At 44.2% G+C, this 26,595-nt stretch overlaps 1 protein-coding gene across 1 annotated transcript in view; it reads right to left on the bottom strand.

The window, feature by feature from the left end:
* The window catches only part of SNX29 (sorting nexin 29), a 509,283-nt gene that overhangs the window by 425,761 nt on the left and 56,927 nt on the right, over nucleotides 1–26,595 (bottom strand). Inside the window, exons 10-11 of the mRNA XM_065411740.1 lie at nucleotides 14,217–14,298; nucleotides 13,568–13,650 (exon numbers count right to left, since the gene is read on the bottom strand). Coding sequence (XP_065267812.1) covers nucleotides 13,568–13,650; nucleotides 14,217–14,298 — 165 coding nt within the window. The remainder of the gene's footprint in view (nucleotides 1–13,567; nucleotides 13,651–14,216; nucleotides 14,299–26,595) is intronic.

Genomic DNA, 26,595 nt, shown 5'->3' with positions numbered 1-26,595 from the left:
CTTCCAGGTCTGTTTTCCCAAAGAGGAAAACTCTGATTTCATCATCCAATTTGAAGTCACTTTCCCATGTGACAACCACCTGACTTCACAGTGAAACTGAAATTGAAAGTGGTCAAAGCCCATCTGACAGAAACCAAGCATGAAGGGTCAGACTTTTGGTCAGTGCAGTGGCAGTCACACCTAGTGGATCCCCAGGAGGGAATTGCCATTGTAGCCCGAAGCAGGCAGGAGAGCACCAATGGGTCACTCCTGTGGCACAGGCTCCCCTTTCCCTCATTCCTCACGCTGCAATCCCCTGCCAAGCTGGACAAGAACAGCCTGGCTTTCCCCCACCCCCACCCCCAAACCCTTACCCTCTCTCCTGGCTTGAGGTTTCCTGACGATTCTTGGTGCCAAGAGGAGCTGTTGTGGGTTCTGGTAAAAAGGCACAGCAGGCAGAATGGGACCCGAGTAGTGGTGGGACTCCCTCCCAGCAAGAGGACCACTCTGCCCCCCACATTCTTTACCCCTCCTTGGCGACTTAAGACTTCCTGCCATTCTCTGGGACCACGAGGAACTGCACAGATTCTGGCAGCAGGAGCAGCTCACAGGTTCTGGCCAGGCTCCCTCACAGCAGCCTCCCAACCTCTCAATCCTTACCCCTCCCAGCAGTCTTGAGGCTTCCCATCGGGGAGCTCCCATGGCTTCTGGCAGGTAGAATAGGACCCAGGTGCTGGCCCCGTTCCCAACCACATGAGATGCATGCACATCCAGGCCTGGCTGCTGTGGGTGCAACTGAAGCACAGCTACAGCTGCCCCGGTTTCTCTTTCATAGAAGAAACAAAGATGGGCACATCAATTAATTTGTTCCCCAAACACTTGGGGCTCCCCCATGAATCCTTCATGGCTCTCTGAGGAAGCCATGCCTCACAGTTTAGGAAGCACTGAGCTAGAGGGCAGATGCTTTAAGGGACAGGTGAAGGGGAAACAGCTAAGTAAGTTTATGAAGTTACAACCCTTTGCTTAGTGAAATACTTTGTTTACTTGTGATACCATACACACAATTGTACTTAACACACAGTTGTGTTGGCTCAGCAAATGTAAAAATGTGGCGCTCAGAGGTGAAAACTTGTAAATATTCTGAATAAGTTAGAATATAAAACTGAACAACATGCCTATGCCCCAAGGACATAGAGAGCTATCAACAGGGAATGGGTATCCTTGTGCCCACGATAATTTCCACCCACAGCCAAGCTTATAGGGAGCACTGACAACAAACTGGCATGCCGATGTAAAAATTACATGCCTGGATCGCACACAGAATATTTATTTACCAAATAAAGCATGAAACTAAATAAGTTAGATCTACTGCCCCAATCATAACTGAAGGGTTAAAATCCATGTGCATTTTATATAACAACCTGGTATATGGCTTGTGCCAGCTCTTTTCCAGACCCAAAGTCCAGAGTTTGGTCTGGAGACCAGAGGCTTAGCAAATAGTGATCAGCTAAGAGAAAGCTGGGGTAAACAAGATAACGTTGCCTTTGCTAAGATATGCTTGGTCAGTAGAAATGCCAGATGTTGAAGCAATAACTGAATAATTATGTTTCATCCAATGTTTCAGATTGAACAAAGGATCCCTGTTCCTATTGTGTCAGTCTCTTCTGTAGGGAACGTTCTTCCCACAGATCCAACCTTGAGTTTAAGAAAATTGGCACATGTCGGTATAAGATATGGCATCCTTCCACCTCCCTTCCAAGGGACCAATGCCCTGCCTTAAGACATAAAGGAGACAATCTGTATTGTCATGTACTTTCACTGTTTCTTTGCTTTAACCCCTAGGAATGTACCTGTTGGACAATCAAAAGGAGTTGCTCCATTTCTATGGACCCCAAATCTGAATTTAACATATATATTTTATACAAATAACATTTTATCAAAGTATTAATTAAATGTTAACTTGCTAACTTGAGACCATAGGCGGAGACATTATGTAACCTTTTAACCATTGGCTAATGTGCTATCTTGTCTTGCTGCAAAACCTATCCCGGGGTGTGGAACTGCCTACCCCGTCACTTTCCCCCGCCCATGGAAAAACTATATATTCTATTGTAATCAATTGATTGACAGTGTCTCTGAGCCTAATAAGCCAGGTGACACTCCGCCAGCGCTGTGTGTAATAAACTCCTATGCTTGACCTCTACACGGTGTGGATTTATGTCCTTCAATAACCCACATATATTCATTATACACCTCTACCTCGATATAATGCGACCCAATATAACACGAATTTGGATATAACGCGGTAAAGCAGTGCTCTGGGGGAGGGGGGGGCTGCGCACTCCAGTGGATCAAAGCAAGTTCAATATAACGCGGTTTCGCCTATAATGCGGTAAGATTTTTTGGCTCCCGAGGACAGCGTTATATCGAGGTAGTGGTGTAGTACATTTAAGCCTATTTTAAATCTCAAACCAAAGTTTAACAGTCATTTCTTTTACAGGTTTGCAAATACCACTAATACAGGTCAATACTAATCACTAAGGGCTAAACCATGCAGCCCTTAATCACACTGCTGAGCATATACTCCTACAAGAAGTCACAATGGAATTCTTCATTGAAGTAAATGCCGTTTACCATTGGTTTAAGAAATGATGCAATGCCAGTTAGTAGTGCTGTAATTTGACCTGGGCTTCTCTCCACTTTGACTTCTACTTTGTGCTGCAGCTTTAATATTTCTGAAGTGATCAACAGCAACTCTCAGGTTTACTATATGGCAATTAATCATTGAAAAACTGAGGAAGCTAAGTAATACATATAGAACTTCAGGGAATACATTCCACACACCTTTTTACTGCTGATCTTTTTATTACTAATTTTGCATACATGATTAAACAAACCAGGGTGGGATTTTTTTAAATAAGAGGATTTTTGCAAAGATGTTGAATTTAATATCCCCCCAGAAAACCAGCAAGAGAAATACTCATGGGTTTATCAATACAATAAATTTGCCAACTGTTATTAAAAGTAACGAAAGCAGATGATGTCAGCAGGTCGTCTGCGCTTTCAATTAAGCTAAACTAATTGGTTTATGATTTGTACTGTGCATTTTATTCTAGGATGAGAAAGCAACTTGTCTCTCTCTACTTTGTACTTGTTCAGTTTTCACTTCACCTACATATTTTTTCTTAGCACTCTTCATACTTGCACTGTTTTTTTTAATCAGACCTATGTCTTAGTTTTCCATGGTACCTATGCAAAATAACATGTAAAGAGCTCCATCCTTCCAGTGATGGACAAAGATTAAATGTTTATACTTATACAATCAGATACATCAATCTCTGATAACTCTGACCACAAAATAGGACTCACCTATGGAAACCAGCAGACAAATGAAGTAACACTTGGATTTGTCTCTCTGAGGAATAAACAAGTAGTGCTCGTTGACTGCTAAGCTGCCCAGAGGGTTCTCTCATGTAGGGTATACTATAGGGTTCTATTGTCACTCCTCCTGTTCAATGTGTATGTTAAGTAGCTAGAAGATAGTTTGTTTGGGTTGCAGTACCATCAAGATGCTGACTCAGCATGTTTTTCCATTAGTCCTGGACTGTTCATTCAATAATTTTCCCATTGTCTACCCAACACTCGGGCTAGATGAGAGCTAGTTGACTGCAATTCAACCAAGAAAGAGTGTTGGTAGGCTGGGAGAAATGGTCAGATGAAATGATGGAGATAATACTTGCTTCACTGACTGTGGGTTTGCCCACATTATTAATCAAATTCACAACCAGGGTGGAAGCATTTTGCAGTCCATTAGTTCCACAGAGGAATAATGGTTACTTTCCCTACAGCAACTGTGGATCTTTGAGATGTGTTGATCACATAGATTCCAACAGGTAATGCAGGCCAAAAGAATCTTGCCTTGTACGGCACCATAAGTGGAATTTGTGTGGACAACATAACTCAAAAAAGAACTTTCTTTTGTACTGCTAAAACTACTGTTAGAAGAGCAGTGTAATGCATGAGTGAGCACCAAACCTACAATAGACAGACAAAATATTCTCTAGATGTTTCTGCCTCTTGGTATCTGATATTAACAACTCAGACTCATTAGCAAGAAAGTGAAAACAAAATAAAAGCACAAGTACACCACATTACAAACAGGTGCTTTGTTCATTTATTCCAATTACTATAGGTTAGATTTAATAGGCTACTTTATGATGCACTAATAGAAATAAGCTACAGCACTTTGTGAAAATAATCAAGTGTTAGTATCATGAGGCCTTACTACAGCATTCAACTATTAGATTTTTAAAACTCTGCAATTATGACACTCAGCACTCAACCCGTGGGGCGAGTGCCAATTTGAAGGCAGCTTAGAGAGATTCTACTGTCGTAATAGTTGCCTTTTTCCAGCAGTGAAAAATTGGTGTTTAGTAAATAGCAGATACTAATACTAATTAACTGGCATTGCTAACTATGGACCAGATCCTGCCAAATTACTTGTGAAACAAACAATATTCAATGGGAGAAGAGGTGGTAGAATCCAGCCCTGCGTTAATATGGTTTAAAAAGTGTACAACACAACAAGTGTCTGAATTAACACAATCACATCCTGAAGTAAGTAAAAGCAACATCTGTATTATCATGGGCGGGATGAATTCAGCATCACTCTGTAATGCATCATCCAAGTTGCATTATAACTATTTTAAGAGAGGTTTCAGAGTGGTAGACGTGTTAGTCTGTATCAGCAAAAACAACGAGGAGTCTTTGTGGCACCTTAGAGATTAGCAAATTTATTTGGGCATAAGCTTTCTTGGGCTAGAACCCACTTCATCAGATGCATGGAGTGGAAAATACAGGAGCAGGTATATATATACATAGTACATGAAAAGATGGGAGTTGCCTTACCACTCCCATCTTTTCATGTACTGTGTGTATGTATATATATATATATATATATATATATATACACACACACACACACACACACACACACACCTGCTACTGTATTTTCCACTCCATGCATCTGATGAAGTGGGTTCTAGCTCACAAAAGCTTATGCGCAAATAAATTTGTTAGTCTCTAAGATGCACAAGGACTCCTCGTTATTTTAAGAGAGTCCTTAACATATTAAGAGACTACAATCTGAACAAACTGCCATTATTGCACCAACTATGGCTGAATAAACTCTAATTTGATCAGGAAGTATATCAAATGAAGCACTTTGAGAAATTACTCCTGGGGGAATTCTGTGGCAAAAAAATTAAAATTCAGCAACAAAAAATTAAAAATTCTGCAAGCAATGTTTTCAAATTCTGAAAAATTCTGCATATTTAATCTGTCAAAATAACACAATATAATCACAGCAGTTTCAATTATTTTTAGTCATATATTTCAAAATACCTGCTAGCAAATATGTCTGTAACAATACAGACAACAAAAAAGTTTCAGAAAATGTTTTTTGACAAACAGATTCCTTACTAGGCATATTAATACAGAACTCTGAGTAATAATTCATTTAAACTACAATACAGAACCATATTTCCCGCACCCCTCAGAAGCACTGCAAAGGCTTGGGGGAATCAGGGGTAATGGAGGAGCTGAGGGAGAGGGAAGTAATTGCTGGGAAGAAGTCTGGGTGTGAACTTGTAGGGTTGTTGGGTATGAGTGGGAAACGTATGGAACAGGTTTTGGGGGGGTAGGGGGGGCGGGGAAGAACTGTTAGGGAGCTTCTCCCATGCAGACTCTGGCTGACCCTTAGCCTCTCCCATTCAGTCATGCACATATGCCCCATCCCCATCTGTCCTTGCAACTCCTGTCCACGTGTCCCTCCACCCCCACTCAGACACTCCCCTGTTCCTATGTGGCCCTGCACCTCTTCCCCCATCCCCATGTGTCTCTGTGCCCCCACTCAGCCACCCCCCTTCCCCCTGTAGCTCTGCTCCCCCTCTGCCCATGTGGCCCTGCACCTCCCTCCCCGTGGCCCTGTGCCTCCACTCCCATTCAGCCCCGTCCCAGTCTGTCCTCCCCCACTAGCCCTTATGAGCCCCTGTCTGACTCCCCCAGCAGCCCCACGCTGTCGTCTCTCCATAGCCCCCGTCTCCTGACCTGGCCCGACAGGCACTGTAAAGAAGGTAGGCTCTTTTTCTTCCCTCGCTGGCTGGGAGCTGCTGTGTTCTAGCACCACAATGCCCTCCGGTGAGCATAAGGCAGAACTGCAGAAGTTATTTTCTGCTGGGAGCTGCTGCTCTGTTCTAGCGCCATTAATTATGTGCACGTGCAGTGGCACAGAATTCCCCCAGCAGTAAGAAATGTAATTTCATACTATTTTCCCCTTGAAGATGAGTATTACTGGTAAGGGACTAATTCAGATAATGAAGAGGGATTTAGAGGTTATTGCCATCTTCAGAAATGGAACAATATAAATGCACTGAAACTAAAGTTTAAAAAAAAAAAAAAAAAAAAAAAAGCCTTGTATGGAAAGCGGAATAAACTTTCAGGGAACTGCTTCCTTGATGCTTAAAAAGCTTTAAAAGCATAGGGCTGAACTTTGAAAGTATACAAAGCCAGTTTACATTTTGTAAGACACATTTGGAACCAAATTCTGCCTCAACTTGCATCCCTTCCACCTAGCTCATTTATTCAGCAAAGATGATTTTGATATTCATAGCAAAAGCCTGAAAATTTAACAGAGTTTGATTAAAGGATACACGTATGATGGAAGAACACAATTTGTGAGAATAGGATTAACTGAAATAGTATTTGAACCTCTCAGATTATACAGGTTAAATACACTGCTACAAGAAAACAAATTCATAAAAAAGCAGGGCTCAAGTTATTTATAAACAGGCTAATATTTTATTTTACCAAATCTAGCCCCTGAGTCTACGGAGTCTAAGGCTGCTTGAAGGCTGCTTCTGGCAACGAGCTGACCCTCTGAACAAATTGATTTAAAGTCCTCTATTAGGACAGGGAGTGGCTTGCTAGAAAAAGCTGCTTCTTTGTCCCACTGAATACAATTGTATTTGGTCTGCACGTCTAAGTAGTTTGCAATTCTAACTAGAACAGAAGCCGAAAAATACACTTTATGACCAAAGAGATCTAATTTTTTGGGATTGTTCTCTTGAGGTGCAGATTTGTAAATGCTTGGACTGATCATTTGCTGCAGTTACAAGAGATGACAGTGACAGTCGTGAATAGAAATAATCAAATCCCTTAGGAAGGATGTGATACTTTTGCTCAACTGTTTTTGAAGTTGTTGAAATAGATGCTGGAATAGCCCACAATCCCTGAGTGCAGAATTCTCCACTGGGGGCCTTAAGCAGGTTTCAGGGGGTCTGCCAAGTAGGGCCGACATTAGACTCACAGGAGCCCAGGGCAGAAAGTGGAAGCCTGAGCCCCAAAGCCAGGAGCTGAAGCCTGAATGGTCAGCTGTCTGCTGATCCAAGAGCTTCAAGCTCCCTTCCCCATAGTTTGCTTTGCTCAAGCTTCCACTGGTCACAGAAACCCCCTTGGGAGCTGCCACCCGATGTGCAAAGACTACCCCTGCTCCTGTTTTCCCTGCCAGCTCAGGATTCCAGCACCCCGTCTTGCTGAGCGAGACACTCCAGTCTGCTCAAACATAGACCCAGGGTCTGAATCACTTGTCCCAAAGCTGCAAGTTTACCTGAAAACAGCTCACAGTAGTGTGCTTGTCTTTAGCACTCAGATGCCCAACTCCCAATGGGGTCTAAACCCAAATAAATCCGTTTTACCCTGCATAAAGTTTATGCAGGGCAAACTCATAAATTGTTCGCCCTCTATAACACTGATAGAGAGATATGCACAGTTGTTTGCTCCCTCAGGTATTAATACATACTCTGAGTACTTGTACTTGTCTGTCACTTTAGAGTCAAGGTAGGTGAGGTGATATCTTTTATTGGACCAACTTCTGTTGGTGAGAAAGAGGAGCTTTCAAGCCACACCTGAAGAAGAACTCTCTGTGGCTCAAAAAGCTTGGTCCCTCTCACCAACATAAGATGGTCCAATAAAAGATATCACCTCACCTACCTTGACTCTAAAGTGACAGACAAGTACAATTAAAAAAAACTGAAGAAAGAAAGACATTAATAATAAACTAGGAACAGAGATCTTTATCATCAGGAATTACCTACATCTGAATCTGAAGAAGAGTTGCATGGAAAAAATTTGAACATAGTACACTAACCAGAAAAGGCTTGAATCAGATCCACTTTGATAACTGTGGAAGCACCTCTGCCTAGCACACATTTCTATTATACTAGTATCTACAAAAGTGCTCTTCAAGACTTGTGATATTCTCACTTTCCATAGAGATGCCTATACGAATGACAGAAAGAATAACTGGCAGGAAAACAATGAAGAGTATTTTTCTCATTTAAAAAGCTTGACCGGACATTAAATTTATATATATATTTAAGATTAGACTCTTTTGTGGAAAATAAATACAGAACCACCTTGGACCTTGATCCTGAAAAGAGGCAGAGCCTTGTGCTTTCACAGAGCTACACTACTTCAGTGGAGGTCCATCTGTATGGTTCTCTTTGCAGAATATAAGCTTTATTCTAAATAGTGTCTTTCACATAAATTGTTCCCCAACGTTTTATAGAATTAAACAGTAGTTCAAATTTTTTTTAAATGAAAGCAGAAGGAGAACACAGAGTTGGAGGCAAAGGGAAAAAAAGTTTTGCCACTAAGTTCAATGGAGCTAGGATTTCACGCATGGTGTTTATTTTAAAATTTTATTTATTTATAGGGTTTGGGGACTTTTTATATGGCACTTATCATGATGCAGGTGCTGTTAAGATGCACATTGCTTTATAAACACCAGGTAGCAAACACAGTTCTCATACCATCAGTGACCAGACTGCATGTCAGGGGAACAGAGATAAGGCTGGTGCTATAAGATCAAAGGAAAAGGAATAGAGACAGTATATAGCATATGCAACAAAATTGAGTTCAATTCATGTTTCATTTTATAATTGTTATCTTTAAAAATATAACTGTAGAAAGCTACTTGTCATTGGAGGCCTTATGGCTTTTATTACTGCACTATTCTATTTCATTTTGTATGTCTGCTATGTGTTTAGAATTGTGTTGCTATGCAACAAGCTAGAATCCTCACGGTTTAGAAACCATTCTTCAGATTATAACAAGAGCAAAAGCCAGCACTAAAAATCTTTTCTGTAATATTGAACTCTCCCCCCCCCCAGTACAGATGCCAATAAAACTTAAAGACCTATAATAACAAATCCTAAAAAAGAAAACATCTGAGTTGAACATTAACAAAAAACAGACTGCCATCAATATTTATACAAATATTCATGACTAATCAGTCGCATCTTAAGAAAAATGTTGACAACAAAAAATATTTATTGAACAGATCCACAGCTTTTAAATTATTTACTATGATCTATCTCTTCTCTCAAACAAAAAAACAGTAATGGAAAATTCATTTTAATGTTAAATGTTAGCTTTCATCTTAGCCAGAAAAGGCTAAATAACCACTGAAATGCAGATCATAGTCAATTTTAACTTTTTTAATTTTATAGTAGATTAACTGGACATAATTCCATAGGCTGGAAATCAATTTCAAAGACCAACTGCTCCCCCTAGCGGTGACCAATTGTTCTATGTTGCTATAAATATTACAGCTCCTAATCCACAATTCACAAAATAATGCAGGAAGGCACAGTTTCCAGCTTGACTTTCTATATTTCAGCCGAAGTAATAAAATAATTACATTTAAATTATTTTAGCAATAACATGAACAGACATTCTCTGGCATAAAATACATGTACAAACCCACGATACACAACTAATACTTAAGTATCAGAGGGGTAGCCGTGTTAGTCTGAATCTGTAAAAAGCAACAGAGGGTCCTGTGGCACCTTTAAGACTAACAGAAGTATTGGGAGCATAAGCTTTCGTGGGTAAGAAGAAGTGAGGTTCTTACCCACGAAAACTAATACTTAGAGAGACAAGGTGGATGAGGTAATATCTTTTATTGGACCAACTTCTGTGGCTGAGCGAGACAAGCTTTCAAGGCACACAGAGCTCTTCTTCAGGTCAGGGAAAGGTACACCCAGCATCACAGCAAAATACAAGGTGGAACAGACTGTTTAGCATAAGTAATTAGCACATATTGTAAGGGACCATCCAAGGTAAAGTGGCCCATTAACACCTCTGCAGTCATAGGACAAAAAGAGGGGGTTAGTGGGTTACAGATTGCTGTAATATGCCATAAAGCCTGCGTCTCTGTTCAGTCCATGATTTTTAGTGTCTAGCAGAGCAATGAATTTAAGCTCCCAGACTTGTATTTTGAAAGTGTTGCACAGGTTTCCTTTGACGATGAGGACTGATAGGTCAGATATAGAGTGATTGCTTTGGGAAAAGTGTTCATAGGTGATCGGGTGTTTCTGTCTTATATCATTTTCCTGTGTGGCAGGGTCTGGTACCACTTTAAATTGGTGTGGCCTGGTCTGTGGGAAGCTTGCTTCTGATGATAAGTTTCAAGAGGTTGGGGGGGGGGGGGTTGCTCGGACAGGGCTTGGGAAGCCAGCTCCCTCCCCTCCTCCCAATAGCAGAGCTTGGGCAGTCCCGCCTCTCCCCCCCGCCCCATGGACAGGTTGTGGGCTTCCATGAATTTCTGTTTATTTCCTGTTTCAGAGTAGCAGCCGTGTTAGTCTGTATCCGCAAAAAGAACAGGAGTACTTGTGGCACCTTAGAGACTAACAAATTTATTAGAGCATAAGCTTTCGTGGGCTACAACCCACTTCTTCGGATGCATATAGAGTGAAACATATATTGAGGAGATATATATACACACATACAGAGAGCATGAACAGGTGGGAGTTGTCTTACCAACTCTGAGAGGCCAATTAAGTAAGAGAAAAAAAACTTTTGAAGTGATAATCAAGATAGCTCAGCACAGACAGTTTGATAAGAAGCAAGTGTGAAAATACTTACAAGGGGAGATAGATTCAATGTTTGTAATGGCTCAGCCATTCCCAGTCTTTATTTAATCCTGAGTTGATTGTGTCTAGTTTGCATATCAATTCCAGCTCAGCAGTCTCTCGTTGGACTCTGTTTTTGAAGTTTTTCTGTTTTAAGATAGCCACCCGCAGGTCTGTCATAGAATGGCCAGACAGGTTAAAGTGTTCTCCCACTGGTTTTTGAGTATGATGATTCCTGATGTCAGATTTGTGTCCATTAATTCTTTTGCGTAGAGACTGTCCGGTTTGGCCAATGTACATGGCAGAGGGGCATTGCTGGCACATGATGGCATATATCACATTGGTAGATGTGCAGGTGAACGAGCCCCTGATGGTACGGCTGATGTGATTAGGCCCTATGATGATGTCACTTGAATAGATATGTGGACAGAGTTGGCATCGGGCTTTGTTACAAGGATAGGTTCCTGGGTCAGTGTTTTTGTTCAGTGATGTGTGGTTGCTGGTGAGTATTTGCTTTAGGTTGGGGGGTTGTCTGTAAGCGAGGACAGGTCTGTCTCCCAAGATCTGTGAGAGTAAAGGATCATCTTTCAGGATAGGTTGTAGATCTCTGATGATGCGCTGGAGAGGTTTTAGTTGGGGGCTGAAGGTGACAGCTAGTGGTGTTCTGTTATTTTCTTTGTTGGCCCTGTCTTGTAGGAGGTGACTTCTGGGTACTCGTCTGGCTCTGTCAATCTGTTTTTTCACTTCAGCTGGTGGGTATTGTAGTTTTAAGAATGCTTGATAGAGATCTTGTAGGTGCTTGTCTCTATCTGAGGGATTGGAGCAAATGCGGTTATATCTTAGAGCTTGGCTGTAGACAATGGATCGTGTGGTGTGTCCTGGATGGAAGCTGGAGGCATGTAGGTAAGTGTAGCGGTCAGTAGGTTTCCGGTATAGGGTGGTATTTATGTGACCATCGCTTATTAGCACAGTAGTGTCCAGGAAATGGACCGCTTGTGTGGATTGATCTAGTCTGAGGTTGATGGTGGGATGGAAATTATTGAAATCATGATGGAATTCCTCAAGGGATTCTTTTCCATGGGTCCAGATGATGAAGATGTCATCAATGTAGCGCAAGTAGAGTAAGGGCGTTAGGGGACGAGAGCTAAGGAAGCGTTGTTCTAAGTCAGCCATAAAAATGTTGGCATACTGTGGGGCCATGCGGGTACCCATAGCAGTGTCGCTGACTTGAAGGTATATATTATCCCCAAATGTGAAATAGTTGTGGGTGAGGACAAAGTCACAGAGTTCAGCCACCAGGTTAGCTGTGACATTATCGGGGATACTGTTTATTTCCTGCCACCTGCCTGTGACTTTTACTAAAACTACCTGTGACAAAATCTTAGCCTTACTGATAAGCTGTATGCCATTGCCTATATCCAAATTCCATTAACATTAATGTTAATAGCACGAGATTGGTTCCCCACAATATGTTGCCATTAATTGGAAGCTGCTAATATCAGGATTGCTCTTAAGCAGAACCTACTGTACATTTTTGCAGATGAAATTTGATTGTTATTTCTGTCCTCCTGAATGTGATCATGAAATACTGTTATAAAGACAGAGTTTGAGGAAACAGGCCCTGTCCACTAGCCCATCTGGAAAGCCGCCTGCAGAGCCAGCCAGACAGTTGCCCTTCTTAAGTAACTGGGGAATAATAAAGCCTGGAGAACAAGGATACTTTTTTAAAGCCTTTCTAAAGAGGTTGCAGAGATGCAAGGTTAGAGACTATGTAAATAAGTTCCCCACCTCACCTAACTTCTACTAGCCTCATCCCTCAGAACTGTTAACCCTTCTAACTCCACTGCAGTGGGTGGGAATATGGGAGAGGTATGGAGAGGAGTCAGAGTCATATAAAAAGCAACAGAGAGTCCTGTGGCACCTTTAAGACTAACAGATGTATTGGAGCATAAGCTTTCGTGGGTGAATGCCCACTTCGTCGGATGCATGTCACCCACGAAAGCTTATGCTCCAATACATCTGTTAGTCTTAAAGGTGCCACAGGACTCTCTGTTGCTTTTTACAGATCCAGACTAACACGGCTACCCCTCTGATACTTGAGAGTCATATATGTGATCATGGCAGGATTGAAGTATTTTCCATATCGAATGAGTAGAATGAGTGGCAATGGGAGAAGTGGAGGGGTTTTCTACTCTGGCTAGATGTCAGGCAAAATAAACAGTATCTCAACAAAAAATACTGCTTAAGATCAGCTCTCCGCCAGCCCTTCTGTGGTATTTTATCAAATTAAACAATTACTCTGGTAATTGTTAAAGACATCTCTAATATGACAGTATTTTGAGTAGTTTTTGGAGAAAAAAGGCTGGTGTCACATTGGCAACACAGTATCACTAGGTGGGAACTGCCGATTCAGAACCATCTCAGAACTCTCATGCCCAGTGATAGCCAGCAGGTCAAAAGAGAAGTACTGTGTGTTCATCAGAGCAAAGGCTTTGCCTCACAGGAAACGTCTCAGAGAGCGAAAGAAAGCGAGTGCGCAAACTATCAGTAGAGCTTGAAAAGCTAATTCTGAAAAGCACATACTGTCAATCTAAATGGTTCAAGCAAGTACTTACTAATTGTCATTGATTCTGGCACAGTGGTTGAAGGCAACATATTGCTTAAAGCATTCACTTGAACAGGAGGACTGACATCCACTCTAGTTAAAAAGACAGAAGATCACTAATATTAACCAGAGGAACACAAAATGCTCAATTCAAAGACTAATAAGCAAGATTTGTAGAAGTAGAAATGATCAAATGACCACAGTCTATTCACCATGTGTACATGTAACTCAAACTAACATGCTGAAGCCATAAAGAGCAAAATACTTTTATTTTAATCCAAACTTATTTGAAATAAAAAAAAATCTAAAAAAACTTCTGCATTAATCTTAATTTATAAATATTGAAAATATTAATATTCAAATAGACAAACTATAGGACTAGTATATGGTGCAAAAATGACTTCCAGATGAAGTCCAGATACCATTTGACATGGCTCCTTTAGCATCATTAGAGATCACATAAAATATTAAGAAGATTATGAAAATATGGAAGTATGGACTTAGGCATTTGTCTTTCCAAATGTTTATAGCATTAATCTGATTAGTGGTGTGTTTCGAGTACTGAGTAATTACGGCTTGGGTGTCAACTTTACTTTGCATGTGCCTGTTTACCATTAAGTACTTCTGTTTTATAATTAGAAAATCTAACTTTGATTTACCTATAAGGAAGTTCAGATCCTCTCTGAGCCAGTTCTACTGCAAGAACAGCACTTTCATGCCCATCTCCATTCTCCAGGTTACCTAAAGTAGCATGCACAGGACATAAATTAGTTAATGAAAAAAAATCCAACATACAAAATGAGCAAAATGTAATAGTTGTCTGTTACACTTGCAACTAATAAAGGTAGTAAGGGTAAAATTTTCAAAAGCACCTAAATCAAAATTTCAGTACGGAAATAGGCTTGTAAGTGTATAAGCCCCATTGACTGTCAATGGACTTAGGTGCTTCTGAAAATTTTAGATTTAGTCATATTACATTTAGTGTGCTGACATTTTACAGTCAGAATTTCATGTTTCAAAGTTCTGAGGAAATGCCTTCCCTGAAATATCACAAATCCTGATGCTTAATTTAATTAAATATGAAATTTGATACTCATCACAAACTGAGAGCTGTGGGAAGTGAACTGGTGGTTTAAATCCAGGCATAAATTGACATTTTGTAAATTTAAAAACCCACTATTACAACCGACATCTTTGTTGGCAGTCTTCATACAGAACATGAGGATTAAATAAGCATAGAAGACCATTCATTTCCAGAGGTCATTCCACCATGTCAGGGTTTAGACATTAATGGGTCAGTGTAGAAAAGTTTATACCTCATACTGTATCTGTTCTGTATATTAAGAAGTTAATTTTTCTAAGCCATCTAACACTGACTATTTTATGTCCCTAATAAAAGTTAATCCATATTCATACCATCATCCTACATACAAATGCTGTCTCTATTTAATAGCCCCATGGGCCATTCAGTCCCTTATAAAACGTTCAAGTGAAACAAAAATTCAGTCATATTTCACTGACATTTTCTGCATATATCCTAAATATATTTTATCATAATGAGGTTACCATAAAATAAACCTAGAGGCATATGTTAAAACAGTACTGGATTTTTAAAAAAAAAATGGAGAGAGAAGGTTGACAATGTTTTGACAGTGATGTTGGGTTGAATAAGGAGGGGCATGTCTGTGTTTGTTTTTTAAAATGGTGGAGTCATTACTGAACTCTCCACTTTGTTTCCAAGCAACTGAATTTCAACCCAAGTTGTGCTACCTCGCAGAACATGGAGACTTGATGCGTCTTGACACATCCTTGAAGCATTACAATAAGAACTGAAGTCAAGGCACCCTTACAAATTAATGAAAAAGTATATTGTAACAATTTCAAAGTTATATCAGCCTTGATACTAATCACTGTAATAAGCCTATAAATCAAGATGAAATATTAGGATGTTAGTACATACCATATCAATTCTTCAACAATCCAAACAGTATGCTTTAATAACAATCTTTTCATACTACTACCCTATTTTCCAATCAATTAAAACACTAAATATTTCCTCCCACCATTGCAGAGTAATTAGCAACTGTTTGTCACAGACCAAACTCCAGTGTTGTCAACTAAACAAAGGCAAAACCAAACAAAGAAATCAAATAACTTAAATTATATTAGCAAACAAAATAGTTTCTCTCTGTGGGTGTTTTGGTCTGAAACCTGATATAAAATTTAAAGACAAATGTAAAAACTCAGAAAGGTTGCTGATAGGGGTCTGAGGCTCAGAATTCTTATTAAATCTAAAAAAAGGGACTGCTCGGTTCTTCTCTATTCAACTACTGGGACAAGGTAGTAGCTTTTATGGACCAACTTCTTTTGGTGAGAGAGACGAGCTTTTGAGCTTAGATAGAGCTCTTCTTCAGGCCTGAGTCAGATCTGAAGAATAGTTCTGTGTAAACTCAAAAGCTTGTCTCTCTCACCAACAAAATTGGTCCAATACAAGATATTACCTCACCCACTTTGGCTTTCTAGTACCCTGGACCGACACAGCTACAACACTGCATACAACTATTCAATTACTGATATTTTATTAGTTGCAAGTATATGAAACAACAATAGAGGGCAGTACAACATTACTTAATTCTTTTCAAGTTATATTCTTTGATTTTTACCACCATAATTATACAGAAAAATTGTTAAAAAACACTGCCCATTTATCTACCTCATCAATTAATGGTTCTCAAAAACTATGGGAATATACACAGCAGATTCAAAACGGAAGAAAGGTTTTACTTCTGAACTGCATACATTTGGAATGCTGCTGAACTGTTAAGTAGTCATTAAAAAGAGAACACATTCAAACAAACATGTTATTTTTTTAAACAATTAGCCAAGTAACTAATCAAACTATATATTCTGGTGACACATTTATGGCAAAATAAAGAATCTTTAATGTACTCAGTTTTACAGACTCACTCCCTGCCCTGGAGTTTGTGTTCCATATCATCTCAGGATCATAATCATTCAGAAAAATGATGATGTAAGGGATTACTGCTGAGTTGGTAAAAGGATTCTGGAAAGAAATGGGTTTTGGGGTGCAGTGTGCAAGGAGAGAGTGTTCCATCTGTAGAAGGCAACAGGATAGGCATGAAAATAAGAGTGTAAGAAAGATGAATGGGGCAGTAACATAAAAACTAGGAACAGTGCAGAAGGAAATGAAAGCACAGGTGTAGGAACACAGACATTAATAGACAATGGTAATTTTAAAGTAACGACATTGTTAGTTACGTACATCTGATTTGGTAGTTTTAATGGGCCATAAAAAAAGCTAGCCTTACCAAGGTCTTTCCATTTAAATGTCAGAGTACGGTAACTCCTCATTTAAAGTCATCCCGGTTAACGTTGTTTCGTTGTTAAGTTGCTGATCAATTAGGGAACATGCTCATTTAAAGTTGTGCAATGCTCCCTTATAACGTTGTTTGGCAGCCGCCTGCTTTGTCCACTGCTTGCAGGAAGAGCAACCCGTTGGAACTAGCTGGTGGGGGCTTGGAACCAGGGTGGACTGGCAGCCCCCCCTAAGTTCCCTGTGTGGCAGCTGCCCAGCAGGCTATCAATTGCCGGCAGTTCAGCTTTCCCGCCCCCCACTGCCATGTGCAGCTCCTGCCCTCTGCCTTGGAACTGCTCCCGGGAGCCTCCTACTTGATGTGCAAGGGAAGGAGAGAGGGGGGCTAATGTCAGGATGTCCGTCCGTCCCCCTGCTCCTGCACCCAACTTACCCCATCTCCATGGGGGGAGGGGAGGGACACGACAGGGCTCAGGACAGAGGGAGCTTCCTGGCAGCAGCAGCTGCTGTCTCAACTTTCTGATCTACTTAACAAGGCAGTGTACTTAGAGTGGGATCAGCCTACCTAAAGGGCCAATGCGCATCTCCCTCTCTCACACACAGTGTGCGTCTCTCTGGGCTGGTCCACACTAACCCCCCAGTTCGAACTAAGATACGCAACTTCAGCTATGTGAATAACGTAGCTGAAGTCGAAGTATCTTAGTTCGAAATACAAGGTACTTACCGCGGGTCCACACACGGCAGGCAGGCTCCCCCATCGACTGCGCGTACTCCTCTCGCAGAGCAGGATTACCGGCGTCGACGGCGAGCACTTCCGGGATCGATTTATCGCGTCTAGACAAGACGCGATAAATCGATCCCAGAAGATCGATTGCTTGCTGCCGAACCAGCGGGTAAGTATAGACGTACCCTCTGTCTCTGCCATGCTGTCTCCCCTCCCTCCATTCGTGCTGCCCTGTAGAGTGTGAGGCTACATTAACAACAATGGGTTAACCCTTGAAGGGTCTGCCAAAAGCTAGTTCATCATTTAGCAGTAAGGCATTCCCTGGAAAATATCCGACCCTCTTCCACCCTCTGACTTCACCACCTCAACCAAGCTTCACAATCATCATCGCTGTGTACAGTATTAAATTGTTTGTTTAAAAGTGGGGGGGGGGTGTCCTTGGCTGGCGAAAAAAATTTCCCTGGAACCTACCCCCCATTTACATTCATTCTTATGGGGAAATTGGATTCGCTTAACATCGTTTCGCTTAAAGTCACATTTTTCAGGAATATAACTACAACGTTAAGCGAGGAGTTACTGTATATCCAAATTAATCCACTTTCAGTCCCTACGGAAATCCTGTATTTTCTCCATGGCTCCTCTAACATCTAAATAACGCTACTGTAGATATTGGAGGATGACAAATAAGTAAATTGCTATGAGAATTCAGTTCTCCATAGACCTTTATGGTTGGGGGGTGTAGGGGAGTGGGGAGAGAGAATGGGCTATCATACGCACCCAGCAGATGAGATTGAGACATAGCATTCAGCCAAACAGCCATATTTTGTATATTCCTGTATTAAAACAACTTCATGTGACTTTGGTTAGAAGTTATTTTTCTCTAGTTAGTATCTGCCTAAAATTTCTCTTCTATAACTGAAACTTTACATTCCTTGGCCTCAACCCAACAGTGAATTCTATTTTTGAGAAGATTCATTATAGTTTTATACACACGTGAATTATACACACAAATTTAACCATCACCTATTGCACATATTAATCTTGTAATTTTACTATTGCAATATAATACTAAAGTATGCATATAATCATTTTGAATCAGCTATATTCGAGTCCTTCAACGATTAGGCTTTTCAGGATTTGGAAGTGTCTGTGGTAGGCATCTATCAGAAACCAAAGCTTTGTTCCACGTCAATACATTAAAATTTGCATTAGGCCATTCTACATCTGTGGCATCCTGTTACTCCTTGACCTTTCAATCTCCACTTTTAGACAAGTGGTATTGTTTTTTAAATTTAAATAGTTTAGGTAGACGTTGTGTCACGAAATCATTCTGGAGGTCTAAATTCCATGTCAGGCACAAACAATACAAACTGACATACAGAAAACCAACATCCATATTATTAACGTGTTTAGGACATTTAATACTTCGAAACTTCATAGTGATAGTACCAAACTATTTATTAAAATAATGTATTTTTTTTTAAAGAATAAAATCTATTCTATCACAACTGAAATGTTGACTTGAGTTTACTCAAAGTTCATGTTCGCCTGGTCAGGCATACAGCATAAACTGCTAAGGATTTCAGAAACACAGCTGTTTGCTCCCCTCTCTAACATGTTATTTTTTTGGCAGTCCATGTAAAAATAGGAGTATGAGTGTAATTCTTAGTTCTCGTCTATGCTAGCAATTTTTTCAGTGAACTGTTGAAAAATTACAGGTAGCTTTGTTTTACAGTATATTCACATCTCCCATATTCTGAGGTGCTGAGCAGCGCCTGCATCAATTGCAACGGGAAAGAGAATATTCAGCACCTGACAGGATTGGGAATCAAGTCCTCTTAATTTATATACTGTGCACAATTTAGCTATTCATATAGTGCCAGATTCTGCAAGGTACAGAGAGTCCTCAACTCCTGTTAATGTAAATGAAAGTTGAAGACTGTTCAATACATCTCAAGAAAATGCTTAGCACCTTTCAGAGTTGGGCTCACAGAAGTCAAAAGAAAGCTGCCAACAACTGATGAAGTGCCTCCTCCTGAACAATCGAATATCATTAACTGTGAATTTAAGATGCACCTCTCTCTCTCCCTCCAACCGCAGCTTCCCCCCCAGGAAGAGCATTGTCATGGCATCCTCAACCAGGGTTACAACTCAGGGGAATTACATAAATTTGTTGCTCTCAAAATAACGGTTCTCAGCCTGTGCTCTGTATCCCTTTCACACCTCAACACAAACAAGTGTACTGTTGTTTACTGTTATCTACACACACTTAGGACTGCACAATTTTTTTTTTTTTTGGCTACTTTTAAAATATTTTTATTACTGTCCTCATCAGGCACACCTCTACAAATTGATAAATATTCCAAAATTCCAGTTCTAAATAATTTTATTTTAGTTAACAGTTCAACAATTCAACAGAAATGTTTACATTTTTTAGTTAAGACAACTATACATTCCTGCTATGAGATCTTTTACTGTAAACATTTTCACTGAAACCATTAAGGTATTTCATTTTAAGTCCACAGTGGTCTTCAAGATGGCCAGTATACTTAGTCCCACTGATTACTGAAAACCTGTCAGCTGGAACACTTTCCACACTGGAAGACATGCCAGAGAAAAAAACGGTTACCTACCTTCTGTAACTGTTGTTCTTCGAGATGTGTTGTTCACGTCCATTACACATTAGGTGTGCGCGCGCCGCGTGCACAGACGTCGGAAACTTTTTCCCTCAGCGGCTCCCGTCAGGCCAGCAGGGTCCCCCCTCCCGCCAGAGCGGTGCCCCGCTCTAGCGTATATATATCCCTGCCGGCCCGACCCTCCCTCGGTTCCTTCTTGCCGGTGACTCCGACAGAGGGGAAGGAGGGTGGGAAGTGTAATGGACGTGAACAACACATCTCGAAGAACAACAGTTACAGGAGGTAGGTAACCGTTTTTTCTTCTTCGAGTGATTGTTCACATCCATTACACATTAGGTGACTCACAAGCTTACCATTGGAGGAGGATAAGAGTCAAAGAACAATTGATTGAAGCACAGCCCTGCCGACCACCGCGTCCTCTCTGGTCTGATGATGGATCGCGTAGTGGGCTGTGAACGTATGTACCGACAACCAGGTGGCCGCTTTACAGATTTCCTGGAGTGGAACCTGCGCCAAGAAAGCCGCCGAGGATGCTTGGGCCCTAGTCGAGTGAGCCCTGATCTCCGGGGCTGGTACGTTGGCGAGCTCATAGCATGTGCGTATGCAAAGCACAATCCATGCTGACAAGCGTTGCGCCGAGATAGGCTGGCCTTTCATTCTCTCTGCAATGGCAATGAACAGTTGCGTCGACTTGCGGAATGGCCTGGTCTGTTCTAGATAAAATGCCAAGGCTCTACGGACATCGAGGGTATGCAGGCTGCGGTGGCTTGGGTCCGTATGGGGCTTAGGGAAGAACACCGGTAAACAAATGTCCTGTCCCATATGAAATTGCGTGACCACCTTAGGAAGGAATTTGGGGTGCGGCCTCAGTTGCACCTTATCCTTATAAAAAACTGTATAAGGAGGTTCTGAAGTGAGGGCTCTCCTAGCCGACGTGATGGCCACTAGAAATGCTACCTTCCATGAGAGGTGCATGAGGGAGCAAGAGGCTAGGGGTTCAAAGGGCGGCCCCATGAGTTTAGTTAGGACCAGGTTAAGATTCCATGCAGGGACCGGCGGGCGCGAGTAGGGAAACACCCTCTCCAGGCCCTTGAGGAATCGGACTACTGTGGGGTTGGAGAACACCGAAACTCCCAACTGTCCAGGGTGGAACGCCGATATGGCAGCCAGATGCACTTTAATTGAGGCAGGGGCGAGCCCTTGATGCTTGAGGTGCAGCAAGTAGTCCAGAATTGATGGGACAGAGGCCTGCAGAGACTGTATGTGATAAGGCTCACACCAGTGGGAGAACCTCTTCCATTTGGCAAGGTAGGTCGCTCTTGTGGAGGGCTTCCTACTACCAAGAAGAATTTGCTGGACCTGGTGGGAGCACCTGTGCTCCGTATCGTTTAGCCAGAGAGATACCACGCCGTGAGATGTAGCGACGGTAGGTTCGGGTGGAGTAGGCGACCCCGGTCCTGTGTGATGAGGTCGCGATGGAGGGGGAGAGCAATCGGGGTGGTCACGGACAGTTCCAGCAGGGTCGTGAACCAATGCTGGCGTGGCCACGCCGGTGCGATGAGGATGGCTGTCGCCTTGTCTCTGCGGGTCTTGAGCAGGACCCTGTGGGTCTTGAGCAGGACCCTGTGGATGAGCGGGAATGGTGGGAAGGCATACCTCAGGCTCCCGCCCCACGGAATTGCGAAGGCATCCGCCACTGAGCCCGGGCTGAGGTTCTGGAATGAACAAAACTGAGGGCATTGGCTGTTGTCCTTGGTAGCGAAGAGATCCACCTGGGGAAACCCCCACCTCCGGAAGACTGAATGCAGGACGTCCTCTCTCAGAGTCCATTCGTGCTTGTGGTAGGACCGGCTGAGGCGGTCTGCTAACCCGTTTTGGACCCCTGGGAGATATGCTGCGAGTAGGTGGACTGAATGGGCTATACAGAAGTCCCATAGGAGGAGCGCCTCGTGACAGAGGGGAGAGGATCGGGACCCACCCTGCTTGTTTATGTAGAACATGGCGGTAGTGTTGTCCGTCAGAACTGACACACTGTGGCCTTCTATGGTAGCGTGAAAGGTCTGGCAGGTGAGGCGAACTGCCCTTAACTCCTTCAGATTGATGTGAAGCAACTTTTCTTCCCTGGACCATAAGCCCTGGGTCCGTAGGTCCCCAAGGTGTGCCCCCCAGCCCAGATCCGACGCATCTGTTACTAACGTCAGAGTGGGTTGCGGGGTGGCGAAAGAGACCCCTTCGCAAACCTGCTGCTGATCGAGCCACCAGCGGAGGGAGTTCGACACCCGAGCTGGGATTGTCACTACTAGGTCCAAGGGGTCTCTGTTGGGGCGATACGTTTGGGCCAGCCACAACTGTAACGGCCTGAGTCTTAAGCGGGCATGTCTGACTACATGTGAGACCATACGAAAACGTGCCTTGACCAAAAATTTGTTTAGTCTGCGAAGGTCCAAAATGGGATGGAGGCCCCCTTTTGCTTTGGGAATGAGGAAATATCTGGAGTAGAACCCTTTTCCCCTTAGGTCCGGAGGAACCTCTTCCACTGCTCCTACTTTGAGGAGGGCCCGCACCTCCTGCATGAGGAGTTGCTCGTGAGAGGGGTCCCTGAAGAGGGACGGGGATGGGGGGTGGGAGGGAGGGAGGAGAACTGAAGGGTGTAGCCCGCCTCCACCGTGCGCAGGACCCAGCGGTCCGATGTTATACGGGACCAAGCATGGTAAAATTGGGACAGGCGGTCCCTGAAACATAGAGGGGGATCCGGTATAGGGGTTGGTACGCTGTCCTCGATCGCAGCTTCAAAACCCTTGCTTATTTCCCGGCTGCGGTTTGCCTTGGCCGTGGTTTTGGCCCTGGTTAGGCGTGTTGTTACGTCTACGCCTGTTATCCATGCCCCTTCTGCAGTACGGTTCCTGCCTAGGACGAGGGTGGTATTGCCTCTGCGGTGGTTGGGGCTTAAAGGGTTTCCTCTGTGTCACTGGGGTGTGCATTCCCAACGACTTGAGGGTTGCTCGAGAGTCTTTGAGGCTATGCAGTCTGGCATCCGTCTGGTCCGAAAACAAGCCTGACCCCTCGAACGGAAGGTCTTGCAAGGTGTTTTGCACCTCTGGGGGAAGGCCGGAAGCCTGTAGCCATGTCGAGCGCCTCATCACTACTCCTGACGCGACTGTCCTAGCAGCTGCATCCGCGGAGTCAAGGGAGGCCTGCAGAGAGGTTTTGGCTACTGCCTTCCCTTCGTCCACTATAGCCGCAAACTTGGGTTGTGAACCCTGGGGCAGGGATTCCTTGGTTAGCAATCCTCAACTGGAGGCCCCCGGACGAGTAGACCTTCCTCCCAAATAAGTCCAAGCGTTTTGCCTCCTTGGCCTTGGGGGCCGGGGCTTGCTGGCCATGTCGCTCTCGTTCGTTGACCGCAGAGACGACCAGCGAACAGGGTGTTGGGTGAGAGAAGAGGAAGTCGAACCCTTTAGAGGGGGCGAAGTATTTCCTCTCCACACCTTTCGCAGTTGGTGCACTGGAGGCCGGTGTTTGCCATACTGTTTTATAGTTGGACTGAACCGTTTTTATGAGCGGGAGCGCAATCCTGGAGGGGCCCTCCGGGCTTAGGATGTCAACCATGGGGTCCTCCTGCTCTACCGTCTCCTCCGCCTGAAACCCCAGATTGAGGGCTACTCGGCGGAGCAGTTCCTGGTGCGCCTGATGGTCAATCGGGGGAGGGCCGGACACTGTCGTGCCCGCCACTGCTTCGTCTGGTGAGGAGGAAGAGGTTAGGGCCTTTTGTGCGTCTTCCTCTTCCTGCAACTCCTCACCGACTGGCCGCTCCTCTGGAGTTTGCCCTATGATGTGGGTCTGAGACGGTGCCGGGCTCGGTGCCGAGTCCGCCCTTTCTCGCTCCGGTGGTCTGGAGACCATGACCTCCTTGCGAGAGGAGGGGCGCCCCTGCGGAGAGCGGGACCGGTGTCCCGAGGGGCCAGATCTGGAGGTCCTGGACGGGGGGCCTTGCTGGTGGTAGGCCCAAGGGGTCCAGAATGGCCATTGTCCTGGCTGGCCCCATTGTGGGTGCCAAGCGGCTTCGTGTTCCCTACTGGCCTGTGCCCTGTGGGTATATCTGCTGGACCGGCCCGAGTCTGCCTCAGAAACCACGGACGGTGACCTGGAAGGCCACGGCGGTGCCGTGGGACGGTGCCGGTCCGGGGTCGGAGAGTAGTGCCTCTTGCCGACCTGGACCTGAATCGGTACCGGTGACCTCGGGACCGGGAACGACTGCGGGTGGTCGGTCTCGGGGATCGCGTGCCTGACACGTCCCGGTGCCTACTCGAGTAGGGCTGCTGGGTCGGTCCGGGCGCTTATTGGGGCCCAACAGCTGTGCGGTTCTCTGCGTGGAGGGAAGCCGGGACTCCACCGAGGCGGAGCTCGACCGGGACCGGCACCGTGAATGGTGCCGAGATGGTGACCAGGATGGGCGCACCATTGCCGGTTTGCCTCTGGATGGCAGTCTCGGCGGATTATCTTTAGCTTGGAGGGGGCCCTCAGCGGACAATTCAATGAGGTCCTTTGCTGCCTCAAATGTGTCCGGGGTGGAGGGCTGTTCCAAAAGCTCCTCCAGCCCTTCCTCCTCACTCGATGCGCCTATCCCGGGGCTCGACGGGCCTTTCGGCGCCGGAGCCACTGTCACCGGGATCTGTGCTGGGGCCGCAACACCCTTAGGCGCTCGAGGTCTTTGCGGGCGCTACCCTCTTATGTGGGGAGCGTCCTCGGGCCTTGGGTTGGCCCTTCGATTTTGCCGGCAAAGACGACCGGTGCCGGGGGTGTTCCTGCTGTTTCTGTGCCGTAGGCTTAGGGTGCCCCGCCGGTGCCGGATCACGGACCGATGCCGGGGCACTCCGCACCAAGGTTGACGGTGCCGCTCAAGTGGAGGGCTGTAATGCCGTCTCCATGAGCAGCTACTTAAGGCGAAAGTCTCTCTCTTTCTTAGTCCTGGGCTTGAAGGCCTTACAGATCTTGCAGCGCTCTTTTTGGTGTGCTTCCCCCAGGCAACGGAGACACGAGTCGTGTGGATCGCTTATCGGCATAGGCTTGCGGCACGTGGCACAAGCCTTGAAGCCTTGGGCGTGCGGCATGCCCCGCCGCCCAGGGCCGGTGTCGGGATTGACCAAACACCTAACACAAAGGAGCTAAAGTATTTCTAAAGTTCTGATAATCTTAGCAGTTAACACTAGCTACTAAAGAACTGATAACTGCTAAGATTAACACTAACTACTACGCTAAGGGACACTCTCAGACGAGAGACAGAGTTGTTCCAATGCTGTCACGGACGGTAAGAAGGAACTGAGGGAGGGTCGGGCCCGCAGGGATACATATACGCTAGAGCAGGGCGCCGCTCTGGCGGGAGGGGGGACCCTGCCAGCCCGACGGGAGCCGCTGAGGGAAAAAGTTTCCGACGTCCGTGCACGCGGCGCGCGCACACCTAATGTGTAATGGACGTGAACAATCATTCGAAGAAGAACTTGCTCTTCCACAGCACCCCAGTATGTCTGATGTGTCATATTATAATATGGAATACTCATAGAAAAACACACATTTTCTGGCATCAGCAAGATAATTAATGTGCAAGACAACCCATGTGCTGCATGGATCTACGTCCATCCTCCATTAGCTAAATTTTAAGTTAATTATCTAAATAAATTGTACCAACTATCAGGTTTTCTACCTGAAAACACCATCCTGGCCACCATGGATGTAGAAGCTCTTTACACCAATATTCCACACAAAGATGAACTACAAGCTGTCAGGAACATTATCCCTGATGAGGCCACGGCACACCTGGTGGCTGAGATTTATGACTTTGTCCTCACCCACAGCCATTTCAGATTTGGGGACACCTTATACCTTCAAGTCAGCAGCACGCTATGGGTACCCGCATGGCCCCACAGTATGCCATCATTTTTATGGCTGACTTAGAACAACGCTTCCTCAGCTCTCGTCCCCTAGAGCTCCTCCTCTACTTACACTACATTGATGACATCTTCATCATATGGACCCACGGGAAGGAGGCCCTTGAAGAATTCCACCTGGATTTCAAAAATTTCCACCCCACCATCAACCTCAGCCTGGACCAGTCCACACAAGAGATCCACTTCCGGGACACTACAGTGCAAATAAATGATGGTCACATAACCACCACCCTATACCGGAAACCACTATACTTACCTATATGCCTCCAACTTCCATGAAGGAGGCATCACACGATCCATTGTCTACACCCACGCTCTAAGGTACAACCTGCATTTGCTCTAATCCCTCAGACAGAGACAAACACCTACAAGATCACTATCAAGCATTCTTAAAACTAC

This window comes from Emys orbicularis, chromosome 10 (assembly GCF_028017835.1).
Source record: "Emys orbicularis isolate rEmyOrb1 chromosome 10, rEmyOrb1.hap1, whole genome shotgun sequence".
Lineage (NCBI taxonomy): Eukaryota > Metazoa > Chordata > Testudines > Emydidae > Emys > Emys orbicularis.
This window is presented reverse-complemented; position numbering and strand designations above follow the sequence as displayed.